At 33.9% G+C, this 26,684-nt stretch overlaps 2 protein-coding genes across 2 annotated transcripts in view; both read left to right on the top strand.

Annotated features, from left to right (window-relative positions):
- The window catches only part of LOC127865572 (uncharacterized), a 123,002-nt gene that overhangs the window by 58,197 nt on the left and 38,121 nt on the right, over positions 1-26,684 (top strand). The window lies entirely within an intron of this gene.
- Positions 7,455-21,000, top strand: LOC127865571 (potassium voltage-gated channel subfamily C member 3-like). The gene is made up of 5 exons (XM_052405417.1): positions 7,455-7,836; positions 8,495-8,612; positions 9,520-9,672; positions 17,785-18,048; positions 18,325-21,000. The coding sequence occupies exons 1-5, from the start codon at positions 7,775-7,777 to the stop codon at positions 19,195-19,197; spliced, it is 1,470 nt and encodes a 489-aa protein (XP_052261377.1). The 5' UTR covers positions 7,455-7,774; the 3' UTR covers positions 19,198-21,000.

Genomic DNA, 26,684 nt, shown 5'->3' with positions numbered 1-26,684 from the left:
TTTGTTGCCTGCATAACTGTAGAATATTAGCTGTTTTCTTCCAATATGTTATTTGTAATATCAACAACTTGCTTAATATGTGTAATGTTTGATAAATTGCTTATTTTTTATGCCAGGTGTATTCATATTTGTTCATGAATTATGAAGTTTTGATGAAATATTATTTAACTGTAAAAAATGTGTTCATGCATTCTTTTATGGACAGACTAAAATTGTTACTACAGAGGTTTATTAAGGGACTATATCACATAAATGGTTGCATAGGTTCCTCTGTAGAAGCCGGGACACATTTCATTTAGTTTATCATTATGTACATAAGGGGACATACTTTTCAATTTTAGATTATGCTTTTTAACAATATATGGAATCCATATATTCTTTCTATTAACTTTTTGCATTCTGGGCTCTCATAAACAACTGACTGATTAATGTGCTGAACAAATTCACTATCACAGTGCTCATCATCATCGGTATACCTAGAAGTAAATCCAGATTTAAATCCTCGTCATCCTATGACACAAAATCCTTCGAAGACATAGTGAAGAAACACATAAAAGTGACTACATAACTTGATCGATATGCTAAAGATCGGAGAATGGCACAGTATACGGGTCAGAAGATTTTTAGATGGTAATGTTATTTATAATTGGTAAAATTGTGCATTTAATTTAGCGGTAATTAAAGAGAACAAAGACCATATACAGCCGATCATATACAGATCATATACAGACCGAGAATAGATTCTCTCCATAAGAAACACAAATTCAGAGCTTTATTCAAATTATACTACAGGTAAATTGCATTCAGATTAAAACAACCTATTATTAGTTGTTTGTTGTAGGATTCTGATCGCTCCTTTATCTTATTACAAAGGCCATCTTTATATACCAGAAATTCTTTTTTTTCAAACTGGAGCCGGATAAAATCGCTTAATAAAACAATGCGGCATGTGATTACTTGTCCCCTACCAGTGAAACCGGAGGGGACTTTTGGTTTGCGCTCTGTCCGTCAGTCAGTCTGTCAGTCCGTCACACTTTTCTGGATCATGCAATAACTTTGAATGTTCTTCATATTTTTTTCACGAAACTTGAAACATGGATAGATGGCAATAGGGAGATTATGCACGTCATTTCATGTTGTTCCTACCTTATGAATTGTGGTTGCTATGGCAACAAATAAAAATAAAAATTGACAATGGTGGAGTTTCACCGGTAGGGGACCATATTGCTTGGCAATCTCTTGTTTTAATTGACACATTACAATTGAGTGATAATACTGCATACATTCTCATTTCAATAATACATGACAGTATATTTGTTTCGTATAAAAAAACTGGAATGCAAAAGCGTGTTTTAGAAATGTTGATAAGAATGTTAACTACCGTTGCAACCAACAAACAGTTGCGCGCTTAGACTTGTCTCGCCAAAACCACTCGACATGCGATGCCTATCTCTGTTATTTGTCTATGATAAAACTAATTACTGCTGTTTTTTTTTCATCATTTCCATATGTCTTTTATATACGTCCGTCTAACAAAGGGCATATTAAGGGATTACCTATGTCATGCCGGGTGTCAGGCAGCTTCCAGTCTTTGTCCGGACTATAACTCTTTAACTATAACACCTATTCACAAGAAACGTCATATATGGATAACTCTCATTGATGAGAAGTTTAGTGTACAAGAACTATGGCTATTGCCCCTGAATTACTATATTTATCTCGCTTGTTTATTGTCCGGGTCATAACGCAATTACATTAAGGCCTAATGACATCAAACTTCGAACAAAGATAGGTTATGGTGTATAGAAGTGCAGCGCACAACAGTCGTAACTCGAGAACTCTGGCTTGCATATTTCACAATTCTACGCATTTGTTGGTTTCACCTTTTTTCTTGGTTTTCTGTTTTCTTGAAATTACAAGTTCATGATTGAAATTAAGTTTTTCTAACATTTAGAAAGGAAATCATGCTGCTGATAAGGTTATATCAAATATGTTTCAGTTTTGTGTGGTATTTTGTATTTTATATACAATAATGAAAAGTGATCAAAGTCCTTGAGGTAAAATGTCTGTTTGTTTAGAGGAAAAAAAACAGCACAGGCACTTACGTCTTGGATATCATATCCTCATCAGAAACCCCACCCAAGTAAATAACTGAAACTGCAAATATAATTCAAATGTATTTCAACATCATCGATTCTATTGGAGAAATGGTGTTGTGCCATAATTGAAACTGCTTGTATTGGTTATGTTGTAATGTACTGTAGCCAGTACAGTATGTTTCAAGAAAACTCCCTCATTTTTCTGATAATAACGCCACCAGTGCACGGTGTTGTTAAAGATAAAAAACAAACAACTACAGTAACAAAACAAAGAACCTAACACACTGCCCTATTCAGGAATTTTGTGTAAAAACTTGTGGAATGTAACCTGTACACTAAGGTACGACATTGCACCAAACATGGTTCCAAGCAAAGTTTCGAGCTAAAAACTTCCAAAACTGTTACACGGGAATAAACAACAAAAGAAATACAAGTCCGAATGACAATACGTATGTTTCCAATGGTATTGTCTTTCTGAATCGTATTTATCATCACAGTAATGGATTAAAGCAATGTTTGGATTATCAAAAGGTAAATGTAATATATTTTCGAGACAAGTCACTTTATACAGCGAGTCTTTCAAAATTATTGAACGTTTTAAATTCATCTTTACAGAAATATCGATATGTCGGTCTAATCTCTTACCAAAAAGACATTTTATTTAACATAAATTTTCGTACTGATTTAAGAAAATTCAATAATTATAAATTGATTTTGACACCTTAAAAAGAAAACATAAATTATTTAAATAAGTTTGGTGTCTTCATACAATGGAATATATTGCAATGGGTATTAAATGTTTATTGAAGTCTGATTCCCCCCCCATAAAACTCCCACGGGAATTCTTTGTAAATGGGCGGGGGCTCCAGTTAAACTCCCTTTGGGGTTCATTGAAAATGGGGTCCCCGTCAAACCACCCACGGGAGACCAGCCAAACCTCCCACGGGTGTTTAATGGAAATGGAAGTTTGGCGGGAGCCCCCGTCAAAATCCCACGGAAGAAGAACATCTACAAACACTTTATGTTCTTATTTAAATACATATTTCTTACAATTCTGACTTAAGCATGTGTATTTGTAAACATTGAAACAGTAAACAAAGCATAATACAAATGTATTTAAATTACGTTTTTTGTGAAATATAGGAAAAATTCTCCCGTCTGGAAAAATTTCCCGTTGGGAGAATTGTCATTCTTAACGGGGTAGCCAAAAACCCGTTGGGATTCCACGGGGGATGGCAACTTTATCATCAAATAACTCTACTTTCCCTTCCAAAAACATTTTAACTTTTTTTTTCAATTATATGTATGTTCTCAATGCCCCCTACAAATATGCAAAATTTCATGACAATTGTTCAATAAAAAAAATAAAAAAGTTTGCAAATAATCTGGATTTGCAAACTTAATCTGGATAATGATAGTGTAAGAATCAGTTTCCAATATTATATCTCTACTGTACAGCATGTATAAAACTAATAAAAACTTCAAAATGTCTCTTGCTTTAACAAAGTTGACACAATGAAACAAATAATATGATCTTAACATAATAGATCTATAACAGTGTTCTATAATGTATGTGTATCAGAGATCAGGCAAGATGTGCATCAGCAGATACAGATGAACACCCAAGTTGCAACAGTAACAAGAAAGAGCCTCAGACTAAGTAATAAGTATGTATATATGTATGTATATAACTATTCGTGGACCTTGTTTCATTTATATAAGCTAAAAATTCAACTTTAAACTATATAATGACAATGTCATATTCTTTAAATTGAAATTACAGTCCAACCTGCCCGAGCGACCGCCTGTTAAAAGCGACCAACAGTCAATAACGACCACACCGATTTTCTCCCGAACGATTTCACTATATATTGAACCTGCGAATAAAGCCCACCTGTGAAAAAAAGACCAACGACCACCCTTTTTCATCCCCAAATCTCCATTTTGATAGCCTACAACGACCACTGCAATCATAAAAATCAACGATTTCGCAACTTTCAAAAAACAAAATGGCCGCCAGGACGCTGCGTAGTCACGTGATACACATCTTACCAGTGGACTCGTCGGTCTCTATGGAGATATTGGCAAGTTACAGTTTATTGCACTCGATAGCAGTTGTTGGTTTATTTAACATGCATTGCTAATTGGTAGTCGCCTGATTCTATTATGCATTTGACAGTTTGTCAACAGTGTAAAAATTTGCCTTTGTATTTAAGTGACTCGCGATAAATGTACTTATTGCCGAAAATATCAAAGAACAATTTGGGGCTTTCATAAACTCATTAAGAAAATTAACGGTTTCATATCATTGACGATGCCTATTAAAGACAAACGTTTTGATAGTCATTCTCTTAAATTTATCCGTAATAAAACGTTCATAGATTATAGAAAAGTACATTGTCAGTTCAAGTTTACCATCATGGCTTCCAAGCGTCTTGACGTTGGAAGAACGCGTCAAGGTCATTAGTTTGTTAGGTAAAGGACACAGTTGTAGACGAGTGGCTAGTGATCTTGGTGTAGGAAAAACTCAAATTCAGATAATTTTAAAGCGTAAACATGAGATTATGGACAAATTCGAGGAGAACGTAAACTGTGAAAGTAAACGCCCTAAGCGTGAGTCGGAATTCGCGTCAGTGAATGACTTAGTGCATTTACTGGTTGTGTAGTAGTAATTCATGTATTTCATGTATAAATGTTCGCTATGTTATGTGTATTTTCTACTTTGTTCTTTGTAGAATTACATGTTCATGTATGTATACATGTATGTCAATAGTTATTTATACAGTATATGATCAATTAAATAAATAATAAAAATATAAGGGAATAGAAATACAACATGTAATATATATACAAATGTAAAACAAAACTGTGTTTTCAATCCTTTATTTCATTATACAAGCATAAGTATTAAAACATTTAAACAATAGAGCACATACATAGATAAGGTACCTAGTTAAAACACTACTAGCATATTTTGCAAAGTTTCGATCGACCCTGCGAATAAAGACCACCTGTGAACAAAGACCACAACGACCAAATCACTTGAGTGGTCTTTATTGACAGGTTGGACTGTATTTGCTAACAATGAAACGGACATACTGAAACAATAGAATCAGATCATTGTTTAACAATAACCATAATAAATTAGATGATGGCTATCAATACTCAAAATCATACAGAACAATGCTTATCATTTTTGTAGGTAGTTAATAGAGTAAAACAACAATAACAATAATATTTAAACATATACAGGTCACTGAGCGAGATGCAGATGGTGTACTGTGCCAAACAGAACAGCTTGGCAGACAAACACGAAAAGTTCTACGAAAGAATCACAGTACAGACTGATATTCTCATTAAACAAATCCAAAAATGAGTGAGTACAAATGAGGTTATTACCTAAACATTGTTTCAAAAATATTATATAGGCATTGAAATAATATATTTTGTTCACTTTTTGAATGGTTGTTCAAATGCTGTTAAACCCACATAAACAAACAAGGAACCAAACTATCAGTGTATGACTCCGAGATACCACGTGATTCCCCGCATTGTTTCTTCATCAGCCAATCGACGATCTGTTTTTATAATGCCTGTTTTTTTTTTAAATTAATACTTTAACATAAAATGTAAAGATTTTTTGGTTAGCAGTTAACTATGCTAACGACAAAAGTATCCGTCATCTATTAGGTGATAGGGTCATCGTTTGGCGGTGTTGTTGTCACAGAAATTGAATTTTTCATGCAATCTTGGCCGAAGTGCACATGTTTATATTCATAAAATATTGAATTTTAAAAACGCAATATGATTGATAATACAACATTGGTCTAACTGGACTGTGTGCACTTTAGTTACTGCTCTTTGTAGTTGAAAAAATTAGCAAAATTGACATTTTACTGCTATATTATTTTCATGCCCATCCGGTTATGACAAGTCTTATAGGCTTTTATATAAATATTATATTAGATAGATAGGATAATGATTGTAGAAATCAACTAAGCTTTGGATAATATAAACTCTTTTTTCTGTGAAATCGCGTGAGGAGAAGCAGAAAAAAAATGTACAAAGCAAAATATCAAGGCTTTATTTCTGTTTTTTGTTTACCGGACAAGGTAAAGGAGTCATATATTACCACCAAATAATAATGTGCATAAGTTTTTAATGTTATGCAATCTTGACTCGATCAAAGATGAATTAGTACTGGTTATTTTGTGCTTTCACCAAAGAACCTAGTCCTTATCCATTATCAACCAACGAAATTGGACATATCACCTTTTAATTAATCATTGTTTGTATTTTTACGCTTTCGTTTAAATGTATGGTCATATACGAATTTTATTTAACATTAAATTTTGTTCAACTGCTTGAACAAAAAAAAACATATTAACTGAAATGATTGCAGAATAACCGGAGCTGTGTATTGTTAACGCGCTAAGGGCAAAAATTGAACGCGTGTTTGTAAATGTCTCATATGCCCTGATGCACACAACACGTCACTGTTTGTTGCTCATATATATGACATTGGATTGAATTCATTACGCTATAACATAAAATAAAACTAGAGGTTACACATAACAAAACAATACTTCAAGAGAATTGCTGTATTTTTCGAAAACAAATTTCAGTAAATTGCACAAACAATCATGAGTAAATTGTAAGCAATTTGTGAGTATAACTTTGTTTTCAAGACATCGTAAATGTTATATATGGTATGTAATTACTTGTTTCAAAATGCATTAGTATCACCCATATATTTAATCAATCGTTTTAAATTTTAGATTTAAAGAAAACAAGCAATACATGTAAACACGATGAATTTCAAGTTGAATTGCAAAGTTTTTCTTTGTTAGCATATCTTAATATTTAAACAAAACTGTAAACTTAAGGAATACAATAAAATTACAACGGACATTCATCAATACCCTCTCCAAAATACTGCATTGAACCAGATCCATATATGTATGCGTCATATAAATTGCATAGAAGGATTGATATGGGATCGCACAGCAAACAATAAAAACGTACTGTCGCGTTGTCGCATTGTCGCCATCGTACTATCGCATTGTTGCCATCGTACTATTGCGTTGTCGCATTGTCCCCATCGTAGTATTGCATTGTCGCCATCGTACTATCGCATTGTCGCCATCGTACTATCGCATTATCGCATTGTCGCCCTCTGGACTTTAATGTGTAACCACGATGGCACTAACGGTATTCCTTAATATAGTGTTATAAGCGAGATGTATCGTCACAAACATGTTAAGTCTTAAACCGCCAGTTTCGTTCTCCACTTACTCTATAAAAAATGTATGCAATTTAAATAATGTTCATTTTAAAATTGACCGGTATAAGGGATTACACCACAATTGTGTTGTTATTACCGTGACATTAGATAGTCGGTAACCTTGAAGCTCTCAAATTGTATGGGTTAAAGATGGACTCAACTGGATATGTATTATTTATATTTACATTTACAAACAACATTTTAACGCATTAATAGAAACGCCGTTTAAATAGAAAACGAATAGCAATAGTAGGTGTTGATGTTCCAATGGGGCATTTAATGCATATTACGTTCAACCTCTATTCTATTTGCATTTGTGTCGGTATACTATATTTCCATTTGATCGACGTTTAAACCAAGCCTAAAGTTGTCGGATAGATCTGATTCTACCATGTCCATCGACACACGATATACGGTCTTCAACGTTGGAGGAGTAAGGTTTCAGACATCAAAGTAAGGCGCTTTCTGATTAAATGAATTGTAGCTGTAGTAGACAAATTTCTGAAATTGTAACAGATGTTTATTCTGACAAGATATGAATTTAAATTATACTTATGTTAATATGTATGTTCATATTTTCTACGTACATATTAATATTGCATGTCTACAAAAATAAAAATTGACTCAACCGTCTATGTACTTTTTGTCAAACAAACTTTGATGTATCATATTCGGTCAGTTATACTATTCCCTCTTATAGTGTGAGGACTATGATCCTATTATCTGTCTGGGTTAAAGAGTTTGATCCTATATCATATGTGTTCCTTACGTGTCCTTCCGGCAAGTGTGGTTGGTTGAGTGAATGACTGCAGGGATCTTGACTTCACTCCCTGGCCTTGCCTCATTACGTGTACTTGAGGTGACCATCTCACCTTCATGTGATTTAGGTTGGACGGTTATCAATAGGTAACATTAGGATTGATTCCCAGAAAAAAGAGTATCTGTACATTTTAAATTATTGATATTTGTATTGATATTAAATTACAACGTTTGAATGGGTATGACGTTAGAGGTAAATAAACCAGCATTGTTTACTAGACGTAACTTTGGATTTAGTAAACTAAGACCTAAATAACATAATTTCAAATCAACTCAAATAAACATGTTTCAGGGAGACAATCTTAAAAGGAAAAGAAAGGGTGGGACAACTATGTAACGAAAAGTTCTTGGACAACTTTAGAGATTGCGACAATACGTATTTCTTCGATAGGGACCCCAATATGTTCCAGGTAAGTAACAGTAAGCTTACATCCTTGGACAAGCAATACGGGCACACGTAGTATAATAGTAAGTGTATATTTCAGGTATTAATAACATGTTCCAGGTATTTTTTATACAAGCGCATGTGTAATGCAAGTTTAACACAGTTGAAACCCGATGGCTTGAACTTCGAACCTGGTTGTTCTGTTTGGCTCGAAGTCTCATCGAAGCATCCATTCGTATTGCTATATATTTATCATGTTAAAACATGCTCTAACTACTTTGATTATTTTAATTATGCCGTTGGTTTACGTCAAGGGGAGGTTATGCCCCCGTTATTGTTGTCCCTATTTGTTAAAGATTTAGAAATGTTCCTTCAACAAGATGTTCAATCTGGTATGCCATTTGATGACATTGTTTTAATTCTTTTCTTTTTGCCGATGATATGGCGATTATAGGCAAAACACTTATCACTTATCCAAGTTTTCACTATGCTGACCCATGTTTCAGAACACATCAAATAGTATGCATCTATTCACTATATTGACACTTGTTTAAGAAAATGTAGCAGGAAATATTTAAAAACAATATCCGCGTATGCAGGCAGTGACACATATTTAAAATTAAAATTACTGAAGTACTCAGCACATGAATCTAGCCATATTAAATATTATCTGCGTTATCAATATGTTAACACATATTTCGAGCTATATTAAACCTTATTATCATATTTAATATGTCTACACATATGTTAATTCACATTAAACATTACACGCTAATTCAATATGTTAACACATTTTTCAGGTAATACATGTATTAACATTAACCACGTATTCACTATGTTGAGACGTGTTTCAGACCATATTAAACAGTATTCAAGACATTAAAACTTAGCTCACAGGTTTACATGAATTCAATCTTTATCTCTGGTTTCAGTCCATATTAAACTACATACGGACGGGCGAACTACACCTGCCGTCCTACATTTGCGGACCGGCCGCCAAACTTGAGCTGGACTTTTGGGGCGTGCAGGAGGTGAACATCCAACCTTGCTGCTGGATGAACTTTAACGAAGGGAATTCTACACAGGTAATGCTATATTAAGACAGCTGCTCTGAGACACGAAACATGCTATAAATGCTGTCGTCTATGACAAATGTGTCCCTCCCTACCTCCCTCCCTCCCTCCCTCCCTCCCTCCCTCCCTCCCTCCCTCCCTCCCTCCCTCCCTCCCTCCCTCCCTCCCTCCCTCTCTCTCTCTTTCTCTCTCTCTCTCTCTCTCTCTCTCTCTCTCTCTCTCTCTCTCTCTCTCTCTCTCTCTGGTTTCTCTCTCTCTGGTCTCTCTCTCTCTTGTCTCTCTCTCTATTAAGCACGCGTGCTCATGACGTCATTATTAACACGTCAAACGACAAAAGTCATATATTTTCCCACTAAAACTTCAGCTTTTCAGCATTTTTTTTAATTATTTCTTTAAAATCGGGGACGTAGAGGTATGATAAACAGAAAAACAGGTTACTGCCTGATCTTTTTGTAATATATCAGGCTCAGCACGAATAAAATAACGGCTCGGGAAGCCTCGCCGTTATATTATTCTAAATCTTGCCTGATATATTACAAAAAGATCAAGCAGTAACCTGTTATTCTCTATATATATGGATAAGAGGATGATGCACGCCAAATGGCATTGTGCACCATCTGTTAATAACGGATTTATGGCCCTTTAATATCTTGATAAATGCTTATTAATATAAGCTTAGAGCTTTATCTTTATAAAAACATGAGCCAGAGCCATGAAACTTACCATAGTTGATTTCAATCATCCGGGGATGCTTCACGTTCAACACCCATAATCCTTGGGGCTTAGGTCATGGTCCTTTGTATCTTGACAAAATGCTTTTTAATATAAGCTTAGAGCTTTATCTCCATTAACACATGAGCCAGAGCCATGAAACTTGCCATAGTTGTTCTCAATCATCTGGGAGTGCTTCACATTCAACACCCATAATCTTAGGGGCTAAGGTCAATTGAGGTCAAATGTCACAAATTTGATGAATTATTCATTATTTCGTCATTCCTTTACTATGCATCAAGGGATTCTGTAATAACTGTCCACAATTGTTTTCCATTATCCAGCTGAGTGTCAAATATAAGATCCAGGTTTCTAGGATCATGGTCAAAGTCAAGCACAAATGTCAAAAGCACACATTTTGATTAAAAATGCATTATTTGGTTAGGATTCTATCATACTAAAGGGATTCTCAAAATGTCCTGATGTAATTGTTCTCAATTATCAGGCAGTGAAAGACCTATCTGTTTTGCCCAAAATCAAGGTCACACATCAAAGGTCACACATTTGTAGAATATTTATTATTTAGCCATAATTTTACTATGCTTCAGTGGATTCTGTAATAACCTTCCATAATTCTTCTCCATCTTCTTCCTTGCTGTGTGTCATATGTAAGATTCTTGTCTAGGGTTAAGGTCAAGGTTCATGTCTAGGGTTAAGGTCAACATCACACAATATACTTCATGTAAGTCATACGATTCACATCAAGGGTCAAGGTTACACAAATGCTTCATGTAAGGTCGTACGCTTAACCCCTAAACTGACCAGCATTTTTTCAATAATTATGTATACATCATTGTGCTTAGAAATTACTTGAATGGATTCTTTTTCTTAATCAACTTATTGTTTTGCTAATTTTTATTTTTTACATGTTTTCTCTTTTTTATGTAGGCATGTTTACTTTCGTTGCAGATTTCAGTCTGAAGACCAACATTTATTTAACAACATTTATGCTTGAAATTGTTCAATCTATTTACTTTTGTTATGGCCCCTTTCAATAAACACTTTTTATATTTAAACATTCAGACTGGAGGATGTATTGTATATTGTTCTTAAGTGGTTCATTACAGAGTCGAGATTGCACACTTTAACCACTAGTTAATAACAATCAGTGTTCTCTGTAACAAGGAAGATTTTAGGCTGGCTAGTCTATTAATCATTACACATTTTAAACTGAAAGACATGCTCAACTTAACAATGTTTTCATTATTACTTCTTACTTGGAAAAGTACTTTTAGTGTTACCCATCATTGTTTAAAGAGTTTTTTTAGAAGATTCAGTTCGTACTGCTATTATGCAATTTTAAACAAGCTCCACAAGATACTTTGCACATTATTTGAAATTGACGGACATGTCTATTTTAACATAGAATACATCAATGTGCTATGTTATCTCCTAGACCATATATGGCGGTATAGTACCTGCATATTACTGCATATAAAATTGTTATCATTTGTTTTCAATGGTTTTCATACCTCAATATAAGCAATAATTTCATTTTGCCTTACTAAAATGATTTGAACAAACATTTGCGTTCAAATTGTAGTATTAAGTGGATTTTAACAAGTTTACTTCCATTAACAGTATCATTTAAAACTTTTCATTAATTAATTATCATTCTACCACCACCCGCGACCTATTATCTGTAGACAGAGTATAAAATTAAAGGGTGTATTGCGATAAATAATGTGGTTATACTGCAATAAATCATGGAGTTATTCTGCAATCAAAACCTATAAATATTGTAGGGCTTTTTCCTTCTTTGAGTGTGGCCTAGGTCAACCATCTCACCATTTTGATGCAAGCATTTTACATAATCGAATATATCTTCAATATTGTACAAAAACAGCCTTTCTAAATTGTTTGACATGGACTTTTTAAGCTCAATACTAACAAAAACAGGCGGTTTACATTCAAAAGTACAATATGTGTTGCTGTTTTTTGTTTTTATTTCCGATTTCGCAAATTTGATTCCCTACTCAGTTAACGGGCTATGCTTGTTTAAATGGATTATAATTGTCCGCCTTTGTCGGAGTGATATAGTTTTGGCATGGTCCCTCTGTCAGTCTATTAGTCGGCCTATCAGTCCGTCCATCTGTTTGTCTGTCACAATCTTTTTAGGGCTATATATCAGAAACTATTTAAGTTTCAACATGAAACTAAATAGGTGTCTATATATAAATGAGGAGAAGGCTGGGGATATCAATTCAACGAATTTGCTTGTTGTTTTTCATTTCAATGATATGATGCAGTTGTGTGAAGTAGGAAATGACCTCAAAAGTCGAATACCACAATTCTAATATAAATCTGGCATTAAAAAGGAGCTAGGTTGAAATTCCATCCAGCACTGAATTTACATCCAAATGGGAAAAGCAAATCTTTAGCGGATGTAAATATCGTGCTAATTCTCAGATCGATATTCAAACATGATCCGCGAATAGCGAACTAGGGTGAATATCGCGCTGGCTTGTACATCAAAATGGAAACATGAACCGCGAATAACAAGCCAATTATAATTTCGAGAAAAAATTAAAACAAAATTCTAATGCAAACCGTGAATATCGAGGTGGTGCTAATATCATGCTTGCCCAAAGATTTAAATGCTAGCAATGTTGAATTTGAGCAATTACTGGCATCGGCATTTAAAGATGAAACGCGAAATCACTTTTCGTCAAGCTAGCTTAAATTACCTTCAAGGACTAGCACAAGTTGTTAAGGCAAACTGTAAATGTCAACTGGTGCGAATATCGTGTTAGCTTTTTCATCGAAATTCAAACATATACCACAAATATTTAGCTATGTTAAATTTCGAGCAAGCATTTATGTCGACTTTTAAAGATAAAACGGCAATATTAAGCGAATGCGAATATCGTGACAGTCAATTTCAAACGTGAACAGGGAATATCATTCTAGGCTTTAGTTTGAGTCAACAGTATATAGCAATAACCAACATTACGACACTAGATGTGGTCTAGTAACATATTAAACAAGATAAAAATGCTTTTTTTTGTTTGCGGAACAATATATGTAACAAATGTTTATGTACCAAGTTAGTCTTCGTGAATATATATCGTTACGGGCAATTAAAATGGAATCCACACACACATAAAAAAAGCATTTTGTATCTCTTTAAATCTATGTTACCATACCACATCTAGCATTTTCTATGTGATAACTTTATTTTTTCGAAACATTTTACGAAAGTTTCGTTGATTTTGAACATTGATGCGTCTTTACGGCGTTATTTTGAGAGGACACAATAAAAGTGCAATTAACCAGTCCTAGATGTTTTATAATATGCATGCACATACTCACCGGGAAGCCACAGTGCGAACGTTATAATTTGACAACACGCCAGTCTTATCTTAAAGCGATGAAATTTCATTTACCTTTTTGTGCGATTATTTATTTCATACGCGTGTATTTATGTGTTGCTAAGCTTTGGTGAATGCCAGGCATATGCACTCATAGGCATTTTTCTTACCGAAATTTTCGGAAAAAGCCAGTCTGCATATGCATACAAAGTCCTCCCTGCTTCTTTTCACTTTCGGACATTGGTCTTCCCAAATCAATATCACAAATAACACACCTATGTATTATTCGATAATAATCAATAATATTCACACAAAAACGGAAATTGAATTTCATGATGATGTCATACTCCAATTGGAAACAAACAGAACGTTTGTTTGGAATTATTGTGTTAATAAATTGTATATTTTAAATGTTTCACATGCAAAAAAACTGTATACATGGCATGATTAAAAGACGACAGGGTAAGTGAGCGTGGTGAGAATTTCCGGAAATGCAAATGCACTGGGCCTCTAATATCCCGCATTGCATATGTCCGCCTATGCGGAAATATCAGGAGTGCATAAATCAATAAGGGCAACTGTCCGGATGCTATCTTTATGTGCAGCTGTCAACCCAGTATAGTTTCTCTATATCCGATCAAATGAATATAAACAAGAAGTGGCGCTGCAGAGGCCGACGCGTATCCCCACGCCATATAGATGTTACATTACAAGACAATTTTGGGTGGGCAAGGCCTATGTTGGTGGGGCCCCGGGGTGGGTAATGTGGACATGGACGGTCGAGATAGACCGTGTTGTCATAAGAGATGTTCAGTATTAAATTTGAGTCAATTGGTGAATAAAAGAAGAAGTTATGTTAAAACAAAATTTTGGGTGGACGTGGTCTATGTGGGCGGGGCGCTCCAGGGTTGGAAATGGGGCCATGCATAGTTGAGATTAACCGTATTGTCATAAGAGAAGTTCAGTATCAATAAGAAGTGAATCGGTGTAGAAATGAAAAAGTTATAGTAAAAGGCAATTTTGGGTGGGTGTGGCATATGTGGACGGGGCCCTAGGGTGGGTTATGTGGGCATGGATGGTCGAGATAGACCGTATTGTCATAAGAGATGTTCAGTATTAATTTGAAGTAAATTGGTGAATAAATGAAGAAGTTATGTTAAAATAAAATTTTGGGTGGGCGTGATTTATGTGGGCGGGGCGCCCCAGGGTTGGTAATGGGGCCATGCATAGCTGAGATTGACCGTATTATCATAAGAGAACTTCAGTATCAATTTGAGGTAAATCGGTATAGAAATGAAGAAGTTAATGTAAAATAACCTCAAAAAATTAATGAGTGAAAATCTCTGACCCGGCCCCATCACAACCCCCATTACTTTTGACGTAGGGGTCAGATCAAAATTCCAAATAGTGAACTGTCGCACATATGCTCATAGCTACCATGCGTTTAAGTATCAAGGTTCTAGTGCTAATAGTGTAGGATAACATAATGGCAAGAACGAACGGACGGAAGGCCAGACGGCGGAGATAATCACATAACCCCCCCCCCCCGCTTCAATTCGGAGCGTGGGGATAATCAAAAACTAATAAGAATCAAAGTACTGACAGTACTTTGTGACGATGCTTTGGAAGAGGATGGATATAAAAGCATACATTTATTTTTATCTACATCACCACAATTGTGTATGTGGGTACGAAAATTTTGGGTACGAAAAAAAAATTGTGTACGAAAATTCAGGGTACGAACAAATTATGCCAAAAAAAAATGTGGTTACGAAAAAAAAATTGGGTACGAAATAATAATTTCGAATGATTTTTTTTTGATAACTACGAAAAAAATGGGGTATGAAAAAAAGTTGGGTACGAAAAAAAATTTGCTGACAAAATAATTTTGGTACGAAAAATAATTTGGGTACGAAAAAAAAATTGTTTATAAAAAAATGGGTACGACAAAAATTTGGGTACGAAACAAATTTGGGTACAAAAAAAAATAATTAAGTACGAAAATAAATTTGAGTACGAAAAAAAATTTGGGTACGATAAAAAATTTCGGTACGAAAAAAAGGGAAACGAAAAAAATTGTGTACGAAACATTTTAGGTACGAACAAAAATTTGGGTGTACGGGGAAATTTGTTTACGATAAAAAATTTGTTTACGAAAATTTAGGGTACGAACAAATTATGCCCCAAAAAAATTTCGGTACGAAAAAAAAGGTGGTTACGAAAAAAAAATTGGGTACGAAAAAATAAGTTCGTATGAAAAAAAATTTGGGTACTACGAAAAAAAATTGGGTAGGAAAAAAATTGGGTAGGGAAAAAAATGGGGTATGAAACAAATTTGGGTACGAAAAAAAATTTGCTAACAAAAAATAATTTGGGTACGAAAAACAATTTGGGTACGAAAAAAAAATTGTTTAAAAAAATGGGTACGAACAAAATTTGGGTACGAAACAAATTTGGGTACACAAAAATGATTAAGTACGAAAATAAATTTGAGTACGAAAAAAAATTTGGGTACGATAACAAATTTGGGTACGAAAAAAAAAGGGAAATGAAAAAAAATTGTGTACGAAACATTTTGGGTACGAACAAAAATTTGGTTGTACGGGGAAATGTGTGTACGATAAAAAAAATTGTGTACGAAAAACCAATCGGGTACGGAAAAAATTGAGTACAAAGAAAATTAGTACGAAAAAAAATGGGTACGAACATAAATTAGGGGGAACAGTGAAGTAGTACCCGTGGACCTCTCGATATTTTTGAAAGAGGACGGGAACCAAGCTGCCTTTACCTTTATTATTGGCCTTGGGGTGGGTAATGTGGACATGGTTGGTCGAGATAGACCGTGTTGTCATACGAGATGTACAGTATTATTTGAAGTAAATTGGTAAATAAATGAAGAAATTATGTTAAAACAAAATTTTGGGTGGGCGTGGTCGGCCACTATCTCCTTCTACACTATTAGCACTAGTACCTTGAAACTTACACACATGGTAGCTATGAACATATGTGCGACGGTGCACTATTTGGAATTTTGATCTGACCCCTGGGTCAAATGTTCGTAGCATGTGCGTCGCATGTTGTTCGTAAATGTCCCCATTTTACCCCCATAACTTTTGATGCATGTCAAAATTACCTAGCTCCATATTCGCGGTGAATGCTTGAATGTCCAAGTTGTAGCTTGCGCAATATTTGACCAGCTCGATATTCAGATTCATTTTTTTTCTGGTACCACTTCTTCTAAACTTGCATTCTAGTGCTATTTTTTCATCAGCGTTTTATTGGTTCCGAACGAAAATTCTAAGATCGTTATTACTCGCTTTAAGCTATTTTGGCCACGCGTTTATACAATCGGTATTTTAGATTAAAATGCATGTCAATATGACAACATACAAACTGTGATAAAAACAGAGCTAAACATGGAAACCAATTTTGTTTTCTTCAAATATACTATGCATTTTTTTACCGGTACAATAATGGGATAAACCCAACTTGGCGTATTAAGAACTTGTTTTAGTGCTTGTTAAGCTACGACCGTTTATTCATCAGTTTATAATTGGTTTCGAGCAAAAAGTGTAAGAGCGTTTTTACTCTCTTTAAGCTTGACTTCGTCCATATTGCCCACACGTTTTATAGAGTCGGTATTTTAGATAATATGAATGTCAATATGACAACATACAGACTGTAGTAAAAACAAAGATGAACATGGAAACCTAGTTTTTCTTTAAATATTTGTTCGCATAATTTGTGGTTATATAATAATAGGATACACCTAACTTGGTGATTGTAGGAAAATGACTTGTTTGAGCGCTAATTAAGCCTTGATCTTGTTTGTTTTTCGAACCTCGCGTGGAACATTTGAGCGCCCGTTAAGTCGGACACTCGTCTGTTTCTTTGCCTCGCACGAAACTTTTGGGCACCGGTTCATCCTCGCACTCGACTGTTTTAGCCTAGCATAATAAACGTCGCAACTAATCATGCCTGACATTATATTCGCTTAATATGAAAAACAAGTTGACATTTTTCTCTACTTTTACTGAACCAGAACGCACTGAACCGGCTGGAGAAGGATCGGAAACGCATGCATCTTCTGCACGAGCTGGACGATGAAAACAATACGACACAACCAGATGTAAAACAGAAACTGAAATGGAGTGAGAAAGTCGAAGAAAACCCGGTTATGAGTGGAGTATCAATCAATGTGAATCAATGCTCTGTTAAACTCAGATGTTTTAATTTGACTTCGGAAAACGTGCGAAGAAAAACATGGCGCTTTTTAAATCGGTCAAACTCCTCCATGGGAGCAAAGGTAACGCCTGTGCTACGTTCTGTTTTATTCGCTAGATCATATTGGTACCGATTGGTTTAAATTAATCTTAAAAAAGCGCGCAAATAATTAAGAACTGGGTTAACTTGTCGAATGTATCAAAAAAGATATTCATTTTTTAAATTGAAGAAATAAAACATTAAATTAATCATAAATTGCACATACAGGTATCGCAATGTCAAGCAATTTGTGTGAAACAAAGCGTATACAATCCTTGTGGAGCCAAGAACTATTTATAGCAATATTTTTTGTTTTAAGGTATTTGCATACGTTGCACTGCTGTTTGTGGCGATGTCCATATTTTCATTCATGGCGGATACAATGGAGCATTTCCAGTACTTTGAGCAATCTTTCGATCATATAACAGGTACGATTAACAAATCAAACACGAGCGTCCATGGCAACGATTCGACAGCAACGACATTGGTCATTCAAAACACAACATCACAACCAAGAATTATTCAAACCAAGCACCCGGTGTTGAACATTATTGACATAATCTGCCTTGCTTTCTTTATAGTCGAGTATCTGGCAAGATTGTATTTTTCACCGAATAAACTCAAGTACGCAAAGTCCCTACTATCGGTGATTGACCTACTTGCAATAATTCCTGACCTGATAGAGACACTCGTGCTCTTTTTACAACCAGACCTCCATGAGGAGTTTATAGCCGTGGGTTTCATTCGCTACATTCGCATTCTCCGGATATGCAGGCTAATCCACCACTCTACGGGACTCTGGATCCTAATCTACACCCTCAAGGCCAGTTTCAGCGAGCTGATGCTTCTCGTCTGGTTCATGATCATCGGTGTCTTCGTCTTCTCAAGTCTGATTTACTTCGTTGAAGATCGTGACAAATTCACGAGCATTCCAGAAGGTTTCTGGTGGGCATTGATTACCATGACAACCGTAGGGTACGGCGACTTTTTTCCAGTGACTGTTCTTGGAAAGATTGTGGGCTCGTTCTGTGCTATGGCGGGTGTGTTGCTGGTCGGTTTCGCCGTGCCCAGTCTTGTGAACAATTTCCGATTGTACTATCAATACGTGAATTTGGTAATTCACATGGATAAGCTAAAACTGATGCATCAGAAGGCCAAAAAAAGAAGCCTTATGGACGAAAAACATTGGTGAAGATGAACAACATAAACAATGAATTGGCGAGCGTCGACAAAAGGAAGAAGATGAATGAGATTATTTAATGAGTGAAGATGAAATTAGCTCTCGTTTGAACCAAATCTCGTGAGACCTCGCAGAAGTGGACCCACTATTTAAGCGAGCAACTAAATCCACGCTGCGATTAATGACGTACATTCAACTACCGGTAATATAGAATTGTTTGCGCATACGGAAACCAATAAAATAAACGCAAAAATATGCAAAAAAGTAAGACGGTGAAGAAACAGCTTTTTATACGTACACGAGTTTGGATTCAATCCTTAGTGAAAACACATGTCTAGTATTGAAGTGGCCCTTGCAAGGGGAGATCCTATTTGGAGTTTCATGGAATTAACGTACATGCATAACGTGTGCCATATGAACATCATTCAGCGAGAATAATTTGCATGACGATCAATTTTAATCAAGTCTTATAAAGCAACCGTTTTCATTTAAGGTACGGTAAATATTTTTTTATTAATCCACTTTGCTTACAGTTTTCGTCACACAATAGGTGTCGATGTTTCGTTGCAGGGCTGCTGCAATTGTTTGAAAAGCAATGAACCGGAAGTTAAGGACAATCATTTCATAATTTAACTCACACATATTAAAATATGTTATATATCAACAATATTATGTTATAAAAATCTGATTTTATACATTTGATTTTTTATTGAACTTAAGTGGTCCCTGATAAATTTGGTTCTTACTGAATCTGAAACAAATAGCTTGATCACCGATCTGCGACCGACACATGTCCGGACTGAACTTAAATCAAATGCGGACGCCTAGTGACACTGCATATCCTGTGTTATGTTTTAGCGTGTTTGTTTTAAATCAAAAATATATTTTTATTCTAGTAAGCAATGAAAACAGTATAAAGTATGTAAATAAACTGTAATTATAAATTTGTCGACATGCTGTGGAACGATAGAAAAAGTCAAAGGATGGAAGATCGAGCTGGTAATCTTCTATGATGGGTTTCTGCAAGCCCAATACTATGGAACTGACGCTATACCGCTTGACTCCAGTGGAAGGCACATCCCTTAATATCATCTCTTTGAAATGACTCTCTGACGCTGAAAGGCAAACCGTTTAAATAGCATTAACTATTCCCCCACCACCCTCTCCCGTCTAAAAATGAAAAGAAATGGACCACTATTCAAAATCAAATATCAGCTGTGACACGCCTTCAAGATTTTCAGTAACATAAGTCAAATACTTACTATTTTTCTAGTTATATTTTGTTCAAATAATGTATTCGTGCATTGGTGTAATCCAATTAAAATTAACAATCCTTCGCAAATTGCAAATGTTCAAACGACAACGTGGCACTCTTTTGATTTAACATATATCAAATGGTTTAAATTATTTTGATATCAATATCATATGTTCAGCATCTTGCCGATCTGAATGGATCATTGACTTACCTGTAACACTGAATATTGACGGAATACGCTTTCGATTGTTTCTATAACCTCCTATTAACGCTTTGGAAATATCGTTTAGAAACACTACAGGACATATTATTATGGAAATACCATCTGCTCTGTCAATCGGCATTTACCAATACATCAAACTTAGACAAATGCTTAAAGCAAACTATCACACTGAATTATTCTTAGTACACAATTGAGTTAAGGAACGTTCTTAACCAAAATTTAATCTCTTACGCAATCAGACTTTATTAAAAAACACAACTGAAATTGCATTAGATATCACTTTACTTTGTTTGATTGATAACGTTTGCATATATTATAACTTTGATGTCAAATTTTGCATGGATTTCAACTTTGATGTTATTTATTTGATGTTAGATTTCACTTTTTCCATTTAACCATTTAATAATTATAAACACTTTAGAAAATATTGAAATGAATTTATTTATTCTTTATTATTGAATACTTCATCCTACGTGTTTTCTCTTCTTAAATGTCGATTGTTACATTTTCCATTTCATTCATTACATATACGCTTTATGTTTATCTCATTTTTAAACCATACTTTTGTTGTTTTTCGTTTCGGACGGACACTAATAACATATTATTTTCATTCAAATATATTGAGTGTGTGATTTTCAATTATACATTACATTTGTATCTTTATTAATATTTTACTGTATATGTAATATCATTTTTAATTGTAAACTATTTGTGTTATTCATTTTCAATTTTGCATTTAATTGTCTTTGAACACATTCATTAACTTTTCTAAAATGTAAACCATGATAAATTTTCAATTTCTGATGTTTTATTTAACCTACTTTAGATAATTGTTTAAATACAATGAAAATTCTTTTGAGAATTTAGAAATTTCAATTCCGCAGCAGAAACAAAATCAATTACATCATATAATGTACTTCTTTCAAACATTTCCAAAAAAATGAGGAAAATGCAAAAACAAACTAGAGAATTAATATTTACTTATATGTTTAACAATTCCAATATTTCAGTATCAAACATACTTTTTGCGATTATCCATTTTGACATACCTTTCCTCTACTACCAAGCCACCCGTTAAACTTTCAGTTATAAAAAGAAATTATTACTATGTTTGGATTAGAGTCCAAAGTTTCTATCACAGCTTACAAAAGATTTATTAAATCAAAATTTCTACCCCCCCCCTCTTTATATTCCTTTTCTATCACTGATATTTTACAAGCCGACATTACACAAATAAACAAACTAATGAAACAACATTTTCAACTTTACCTTGGATCTCTTTAATGTCAATCAATCCCTTTTGATTTTGATAAGACCTGTTTTCGAGTTTGTAATGCTTCCCTAATAAATTGCAAACCAAGATTAAAACTTTTTTCATGAAGTATTTATGCGAACCCCTTGTTGCAATAGACCTCACCATATATGTTGTCCCTATAACATAATGCAAAGGGATTTCATAATTTGTAAATTATATCTTCATTATCAAACATGTATCGATTGGAGCTTCTTACGTAGACGTTAATCCATGTATGTATATATATGCTAAATAAATATTGCAGTGTATGTTGGAACACAAACGAACACATTTTAACAAAATAAGTGAAAATTAAAATTGACTATGCTTATATTAAATTACTACCTCCTTTATTATAACAAATAGCACTTAACACTTCTTTTGTTTTCCAACAAACACTATCATGTTATAAACTGATTTGTAATCATTGTTCATTTACAATTATATTGTATTTGCTATGTTTTCTTATTGATGATTCAAATAATGTATTTAATATTCATTCAATAGAACAGTTTGTTTATGTATCCTTTTTATTCTAGTTGTGTATTTCATCTGTTTTTACTATGTAATGTTAGATTTATATATGCATGCACTAAACCCACGGTCTTATTATACATCTACAAGTTTTCGGATTGTTTTAAAGCAAATAAATTTAAACAGCCCATAAATTAGAATAGGAATTCTAATTAAAAGAAGGAAGGGACGATGTAATCCAATCAAAATTACAATTTCATGAAATGTTGTATTATCTCAATTTTTATCTTTAACTTATTTAATAATTTTAATTAATTCTAATTAACATAGTTTTAATTAATTTCAATTAACACACTTTTAAATAGTTATTGTATAATGTTAGAAACGCTTAATTTTATGTAAGAAATTGTGCAGTTTATTTTCTGATAACAATATATCAAATTAATAGAAGTTCACGCACTTGCGTTAAGATCTGGTTTCCCAAAGCACTACTCATTTTGTAAGCACAGTTTCCCATTTTGAAATTCACATCATGCATTTAATTTATGAAGTTGTAGACATATTTAATACATAAACAAATAGAAAATAGAATAAATAAACAAATGAACAAAAAGATGTAAAAGAAAAATAACAGCAAACAAATATTTCTCGTTCGGACTAAATCAATCGCATGTTTCACCTCGGAGTTTTACCTTGGTGCACCTTTACTATGAAAGAACCAAAAACAAACCAAACACAAGTCGGCCATAGAATGAGTAATACATTCCGATCCAAATTCTTTTCCATGTTGGGAACGTTGGAAAGTAGTGCGGAGAATCGGGAAAATTCCGTGACTTAGGGTCAACGTGTTTGACCCGAATGAATATGGATTAGTAAGTGAGTAAACGTGTCACGTGAGACCATGTAGGATCACGTGAGATACGTATTTAGAAATGCCGATCAAATTCCAAGAAATAGACCTCGAAATAATATTTAAAGAAACGCTCTCGGCATACTGGCCACAGCGTTCCGATATTATTTTCAGGTAAGATCTTTTATACTATTCACTTATTTTCACACTTAAAGTATTGTTTGTAACAAATGAATATTTTCATACTTATACTATTGTTCGCTACTTTCATTCATTTTAACTAAATTCAATAAGAGTATTTAGGAAAATTATTTAACTGCACAATGTCCGAATAAAATATAGGAATTATGCATTTATGTTTGTCGCTATTTTATAAGTATTATAATAGCAAAATAATAGTACTGTTTTCTCATGAATTAATAATTTCTTTGCTTTATGATTTGATAAAACAATGTTAATGTTTGAAAAATGTTAATTCTTGAGAAATGGGAATAGTATTTTGTGTGATTTATTAATTTATAATGATAATCAATATCGTTGCATAAATATATCACAAATAATATTTGTGCATGCAAATATTTATGTTGTTTTGATATATTATACAGAGCGTTCTGATATTATTTTCAGAGAATAAAATGGGCTGTTTTATATCATCGACTTAGTTATTTTACGTCTCTCATGCATCAAAGAGTATCATCGCTTAACGCTAACTGAACTAGAAATATGGTAGAAATAACATTTGTATTTTAAGGAATATTACATTAAAACCGATAATCGAAGAACGGACAGATCTATTAATTATTAATAATTTAATAATTTGTCATTCGACAATTAATGAGGATCCCGTTACCTACATTGTAAAATGGATAAAATGGAAAATCCTATTGCGCACAAAAAAGAAGAAAAATAAAGTATGACACACCTCCTATTAAAAGGATAATCTCCTTGGCATTAGCTCCATCTCTTGTTTCAAACATGCAAAAGTATCTATCGAATCGTCACAAAGCCAAATTTTTGGTTAATGTACAAACGTTGATATGTTGAAAACAATTGTTTGATATCGTTAGCGATTTAATAGGGCGTTAAGTTGTTCGTTACACAGAAAACAAATACCGATTGGCATTTAAAAACTCCAACTCGTTACAACTTATAAAGGTTGTCACGTTTCCAAATGGGTTGTGACAGTATGTTTTTGTGCGTACGCAGATAAATAAATCTTCGATAAATGACACTAAATTGACGATTATTTAAATCATGCAAAAAACATGAAGAAACATATACAAAAAACTTACCATATAGATTGATCTATGAAACTTAAAAATTCAGACCTCGGAGGCTCATTTATATATGCCTCTCAAAATAAATTGTCGTACCCATGCTTTACGACCGTGAAAAAACATGACTTAACATTTTGTATATTCGATGGTGTTCAAACTAAAGCGATAACACGCTAAGTATCCGGATACTTTGATAACGGATGGCACATAGATAACAGAGAACAACAAAAGCCGACGCGAGAGGTTAGTTCTTCTTCTTAGAACTTTTTGCATTTATGTTCTGCTCATTCAGTTTTCAGACACGGAACATTATTTGGTCGATTTATGGTATAGTACTTCCGGCAGAGCTCCAGATAAGAGGCGTATCTGCGTATTTACGCATTGCAAAAATAAAAACAAACGTATTTAAAATCGGCCCAATACGTCAAAAAACGCAATACAAATCTTGGTTCGTATTTTAAATCGATTAAAGTGCGTAAATGGTTTTACCAATAATCCATTTGATTTTTAGTGTAAGTTAACCTTTGAATCAAAAGTAAGTCGATCAAAATAAGCTTGTAATAAAAATGGCGGCCCATCATGTTTGTGGATCATTTTTTAAGAAAGTCTGTTCAAATCGTCATTTTAAATTCATTCCGTTTGTATTTAATTATATAAATATCAAATCATAAAATTTCTAAATTAAACATGCCATTTACTTCGTCAGTTCTCTATGGAAATGGAAAATACCCCTTAATATTTCTAAACACCATTTATGGTTGAAGCAAAGGAGTAAAATACGCTTTAATAATAATATCAGGGGGTGAAATAACCTTTAGACTAAATCCTTATCTGGAGCTCTGGTACTTCGTACTGCAAAGACAGAAATTCGCGGAAAAACGGTGGTTTATATAAATCAAAAGATAAAATTCCATTGATAATCATCATTGATTGAATTATCAGTACGTATTTCAACAAAATAAATATACTAGGAAAATAATCCAAAACGTTTCAACTATTCTAAATTAAAGACCAATATGTCCATTCGTGTTACAACATTTTAGTTTACTATCGTTTTTGAGGAAATTCAAATAAATTAGGAGTCGGACGCCAAATTTTCATGGACACTTCTTTTACCGATCATCTCAATGACAATTGCACTTCTATTCCAGATTACTCGATACTTTTTTTATCAGATATTACACACTCTTTTTAGATAAATGTGAAACTAATTCGATATGTCTGATGAGTACAGTTTATATGACTATAAATTTTCCAGTTTTCGAGTCACCCAACAGCTGGATCTTCGCACGAGCTTTAACAATTTTAAATTTTGTAGCGAAACGGCTGATCTAAAGCATGTACAAGTATGTCCTTATGACGGTACTAAGGCCATTTACTTAAATACTAGATAGCATGTTATGAAACATCACCCTGCTAAAAACTGCAAATTAGATGCCTTTATGGCATAAATGCATATTCCTGGCAATATTGGTTTGATTTTGTCATTTCCATTCAAATTCTGTTTGCTTGGACCAGGACAATTTTTGTGTGATGTGCTTGGATCATAACAGCGTCACTTCTTATGGCCTGACATAAACCGGAGACATTGCCCGTGAAATAACCGATAACCGATCTGCCTAAATTGAACAGTTTCCTGTCTGTATTTCATTCACGAAGTGTTATCACATTAAAACAATTAAACCAAATCTAAAAAATAAAGAGCTAATGCTATTTGTTGTCAAAAATAAAAAGCAAATGCTATTTGTTATCAATCTACCCTCAGACAACTGTCTGTTCTGTTCAGTAAACACGTGTATTTCTAAAAGCTTTCCGTTTGTCCATCTTCTTCCAACCCTTCTAGAACACTTGGTTAAATACACAGCAGTTCCTTGTGCGATTTTTTTACAGATGGTGAACATATAATGTCAACGTCATCGGTAAGCTCAACATCTTCACACTCAAATGAACGATATCTGCACGATGTCAACTTGTATTTCATATGAGCGTTGAGCTTTTTGCGTTTTGGAGTTGTACGGTTGATAAAGGTTTGCGAACCCCTTACTTTAATAAGTTTTCCCTCATTTTCCAATCTTATGGGAATTATCCCTCCTTGGGACTTTGACTGGTGTTTGACTGAAGGATAA

Source organism: Dreissena polymorpha, chromosome 2 (assembly GCF_020536995.1).
Source record: "Dreissena polymorpha isolate Duluth1 chromosome 2, UMN_Dpol_1.0, whole genome shotgun sequence".
NCBI classification, from domain to species: domain Eukaryota; kingdom Metazoa; phylum Mollusca; class Bivalvia; order Myida; family Dreissenidae; genus Dreissena; species Dreissena polymorpha.
The sequence above is the reverse complement of the archived record's forward strand: the minus strand, read 5'-3'. Positions and strand labels throughout refer to the sequence as shown.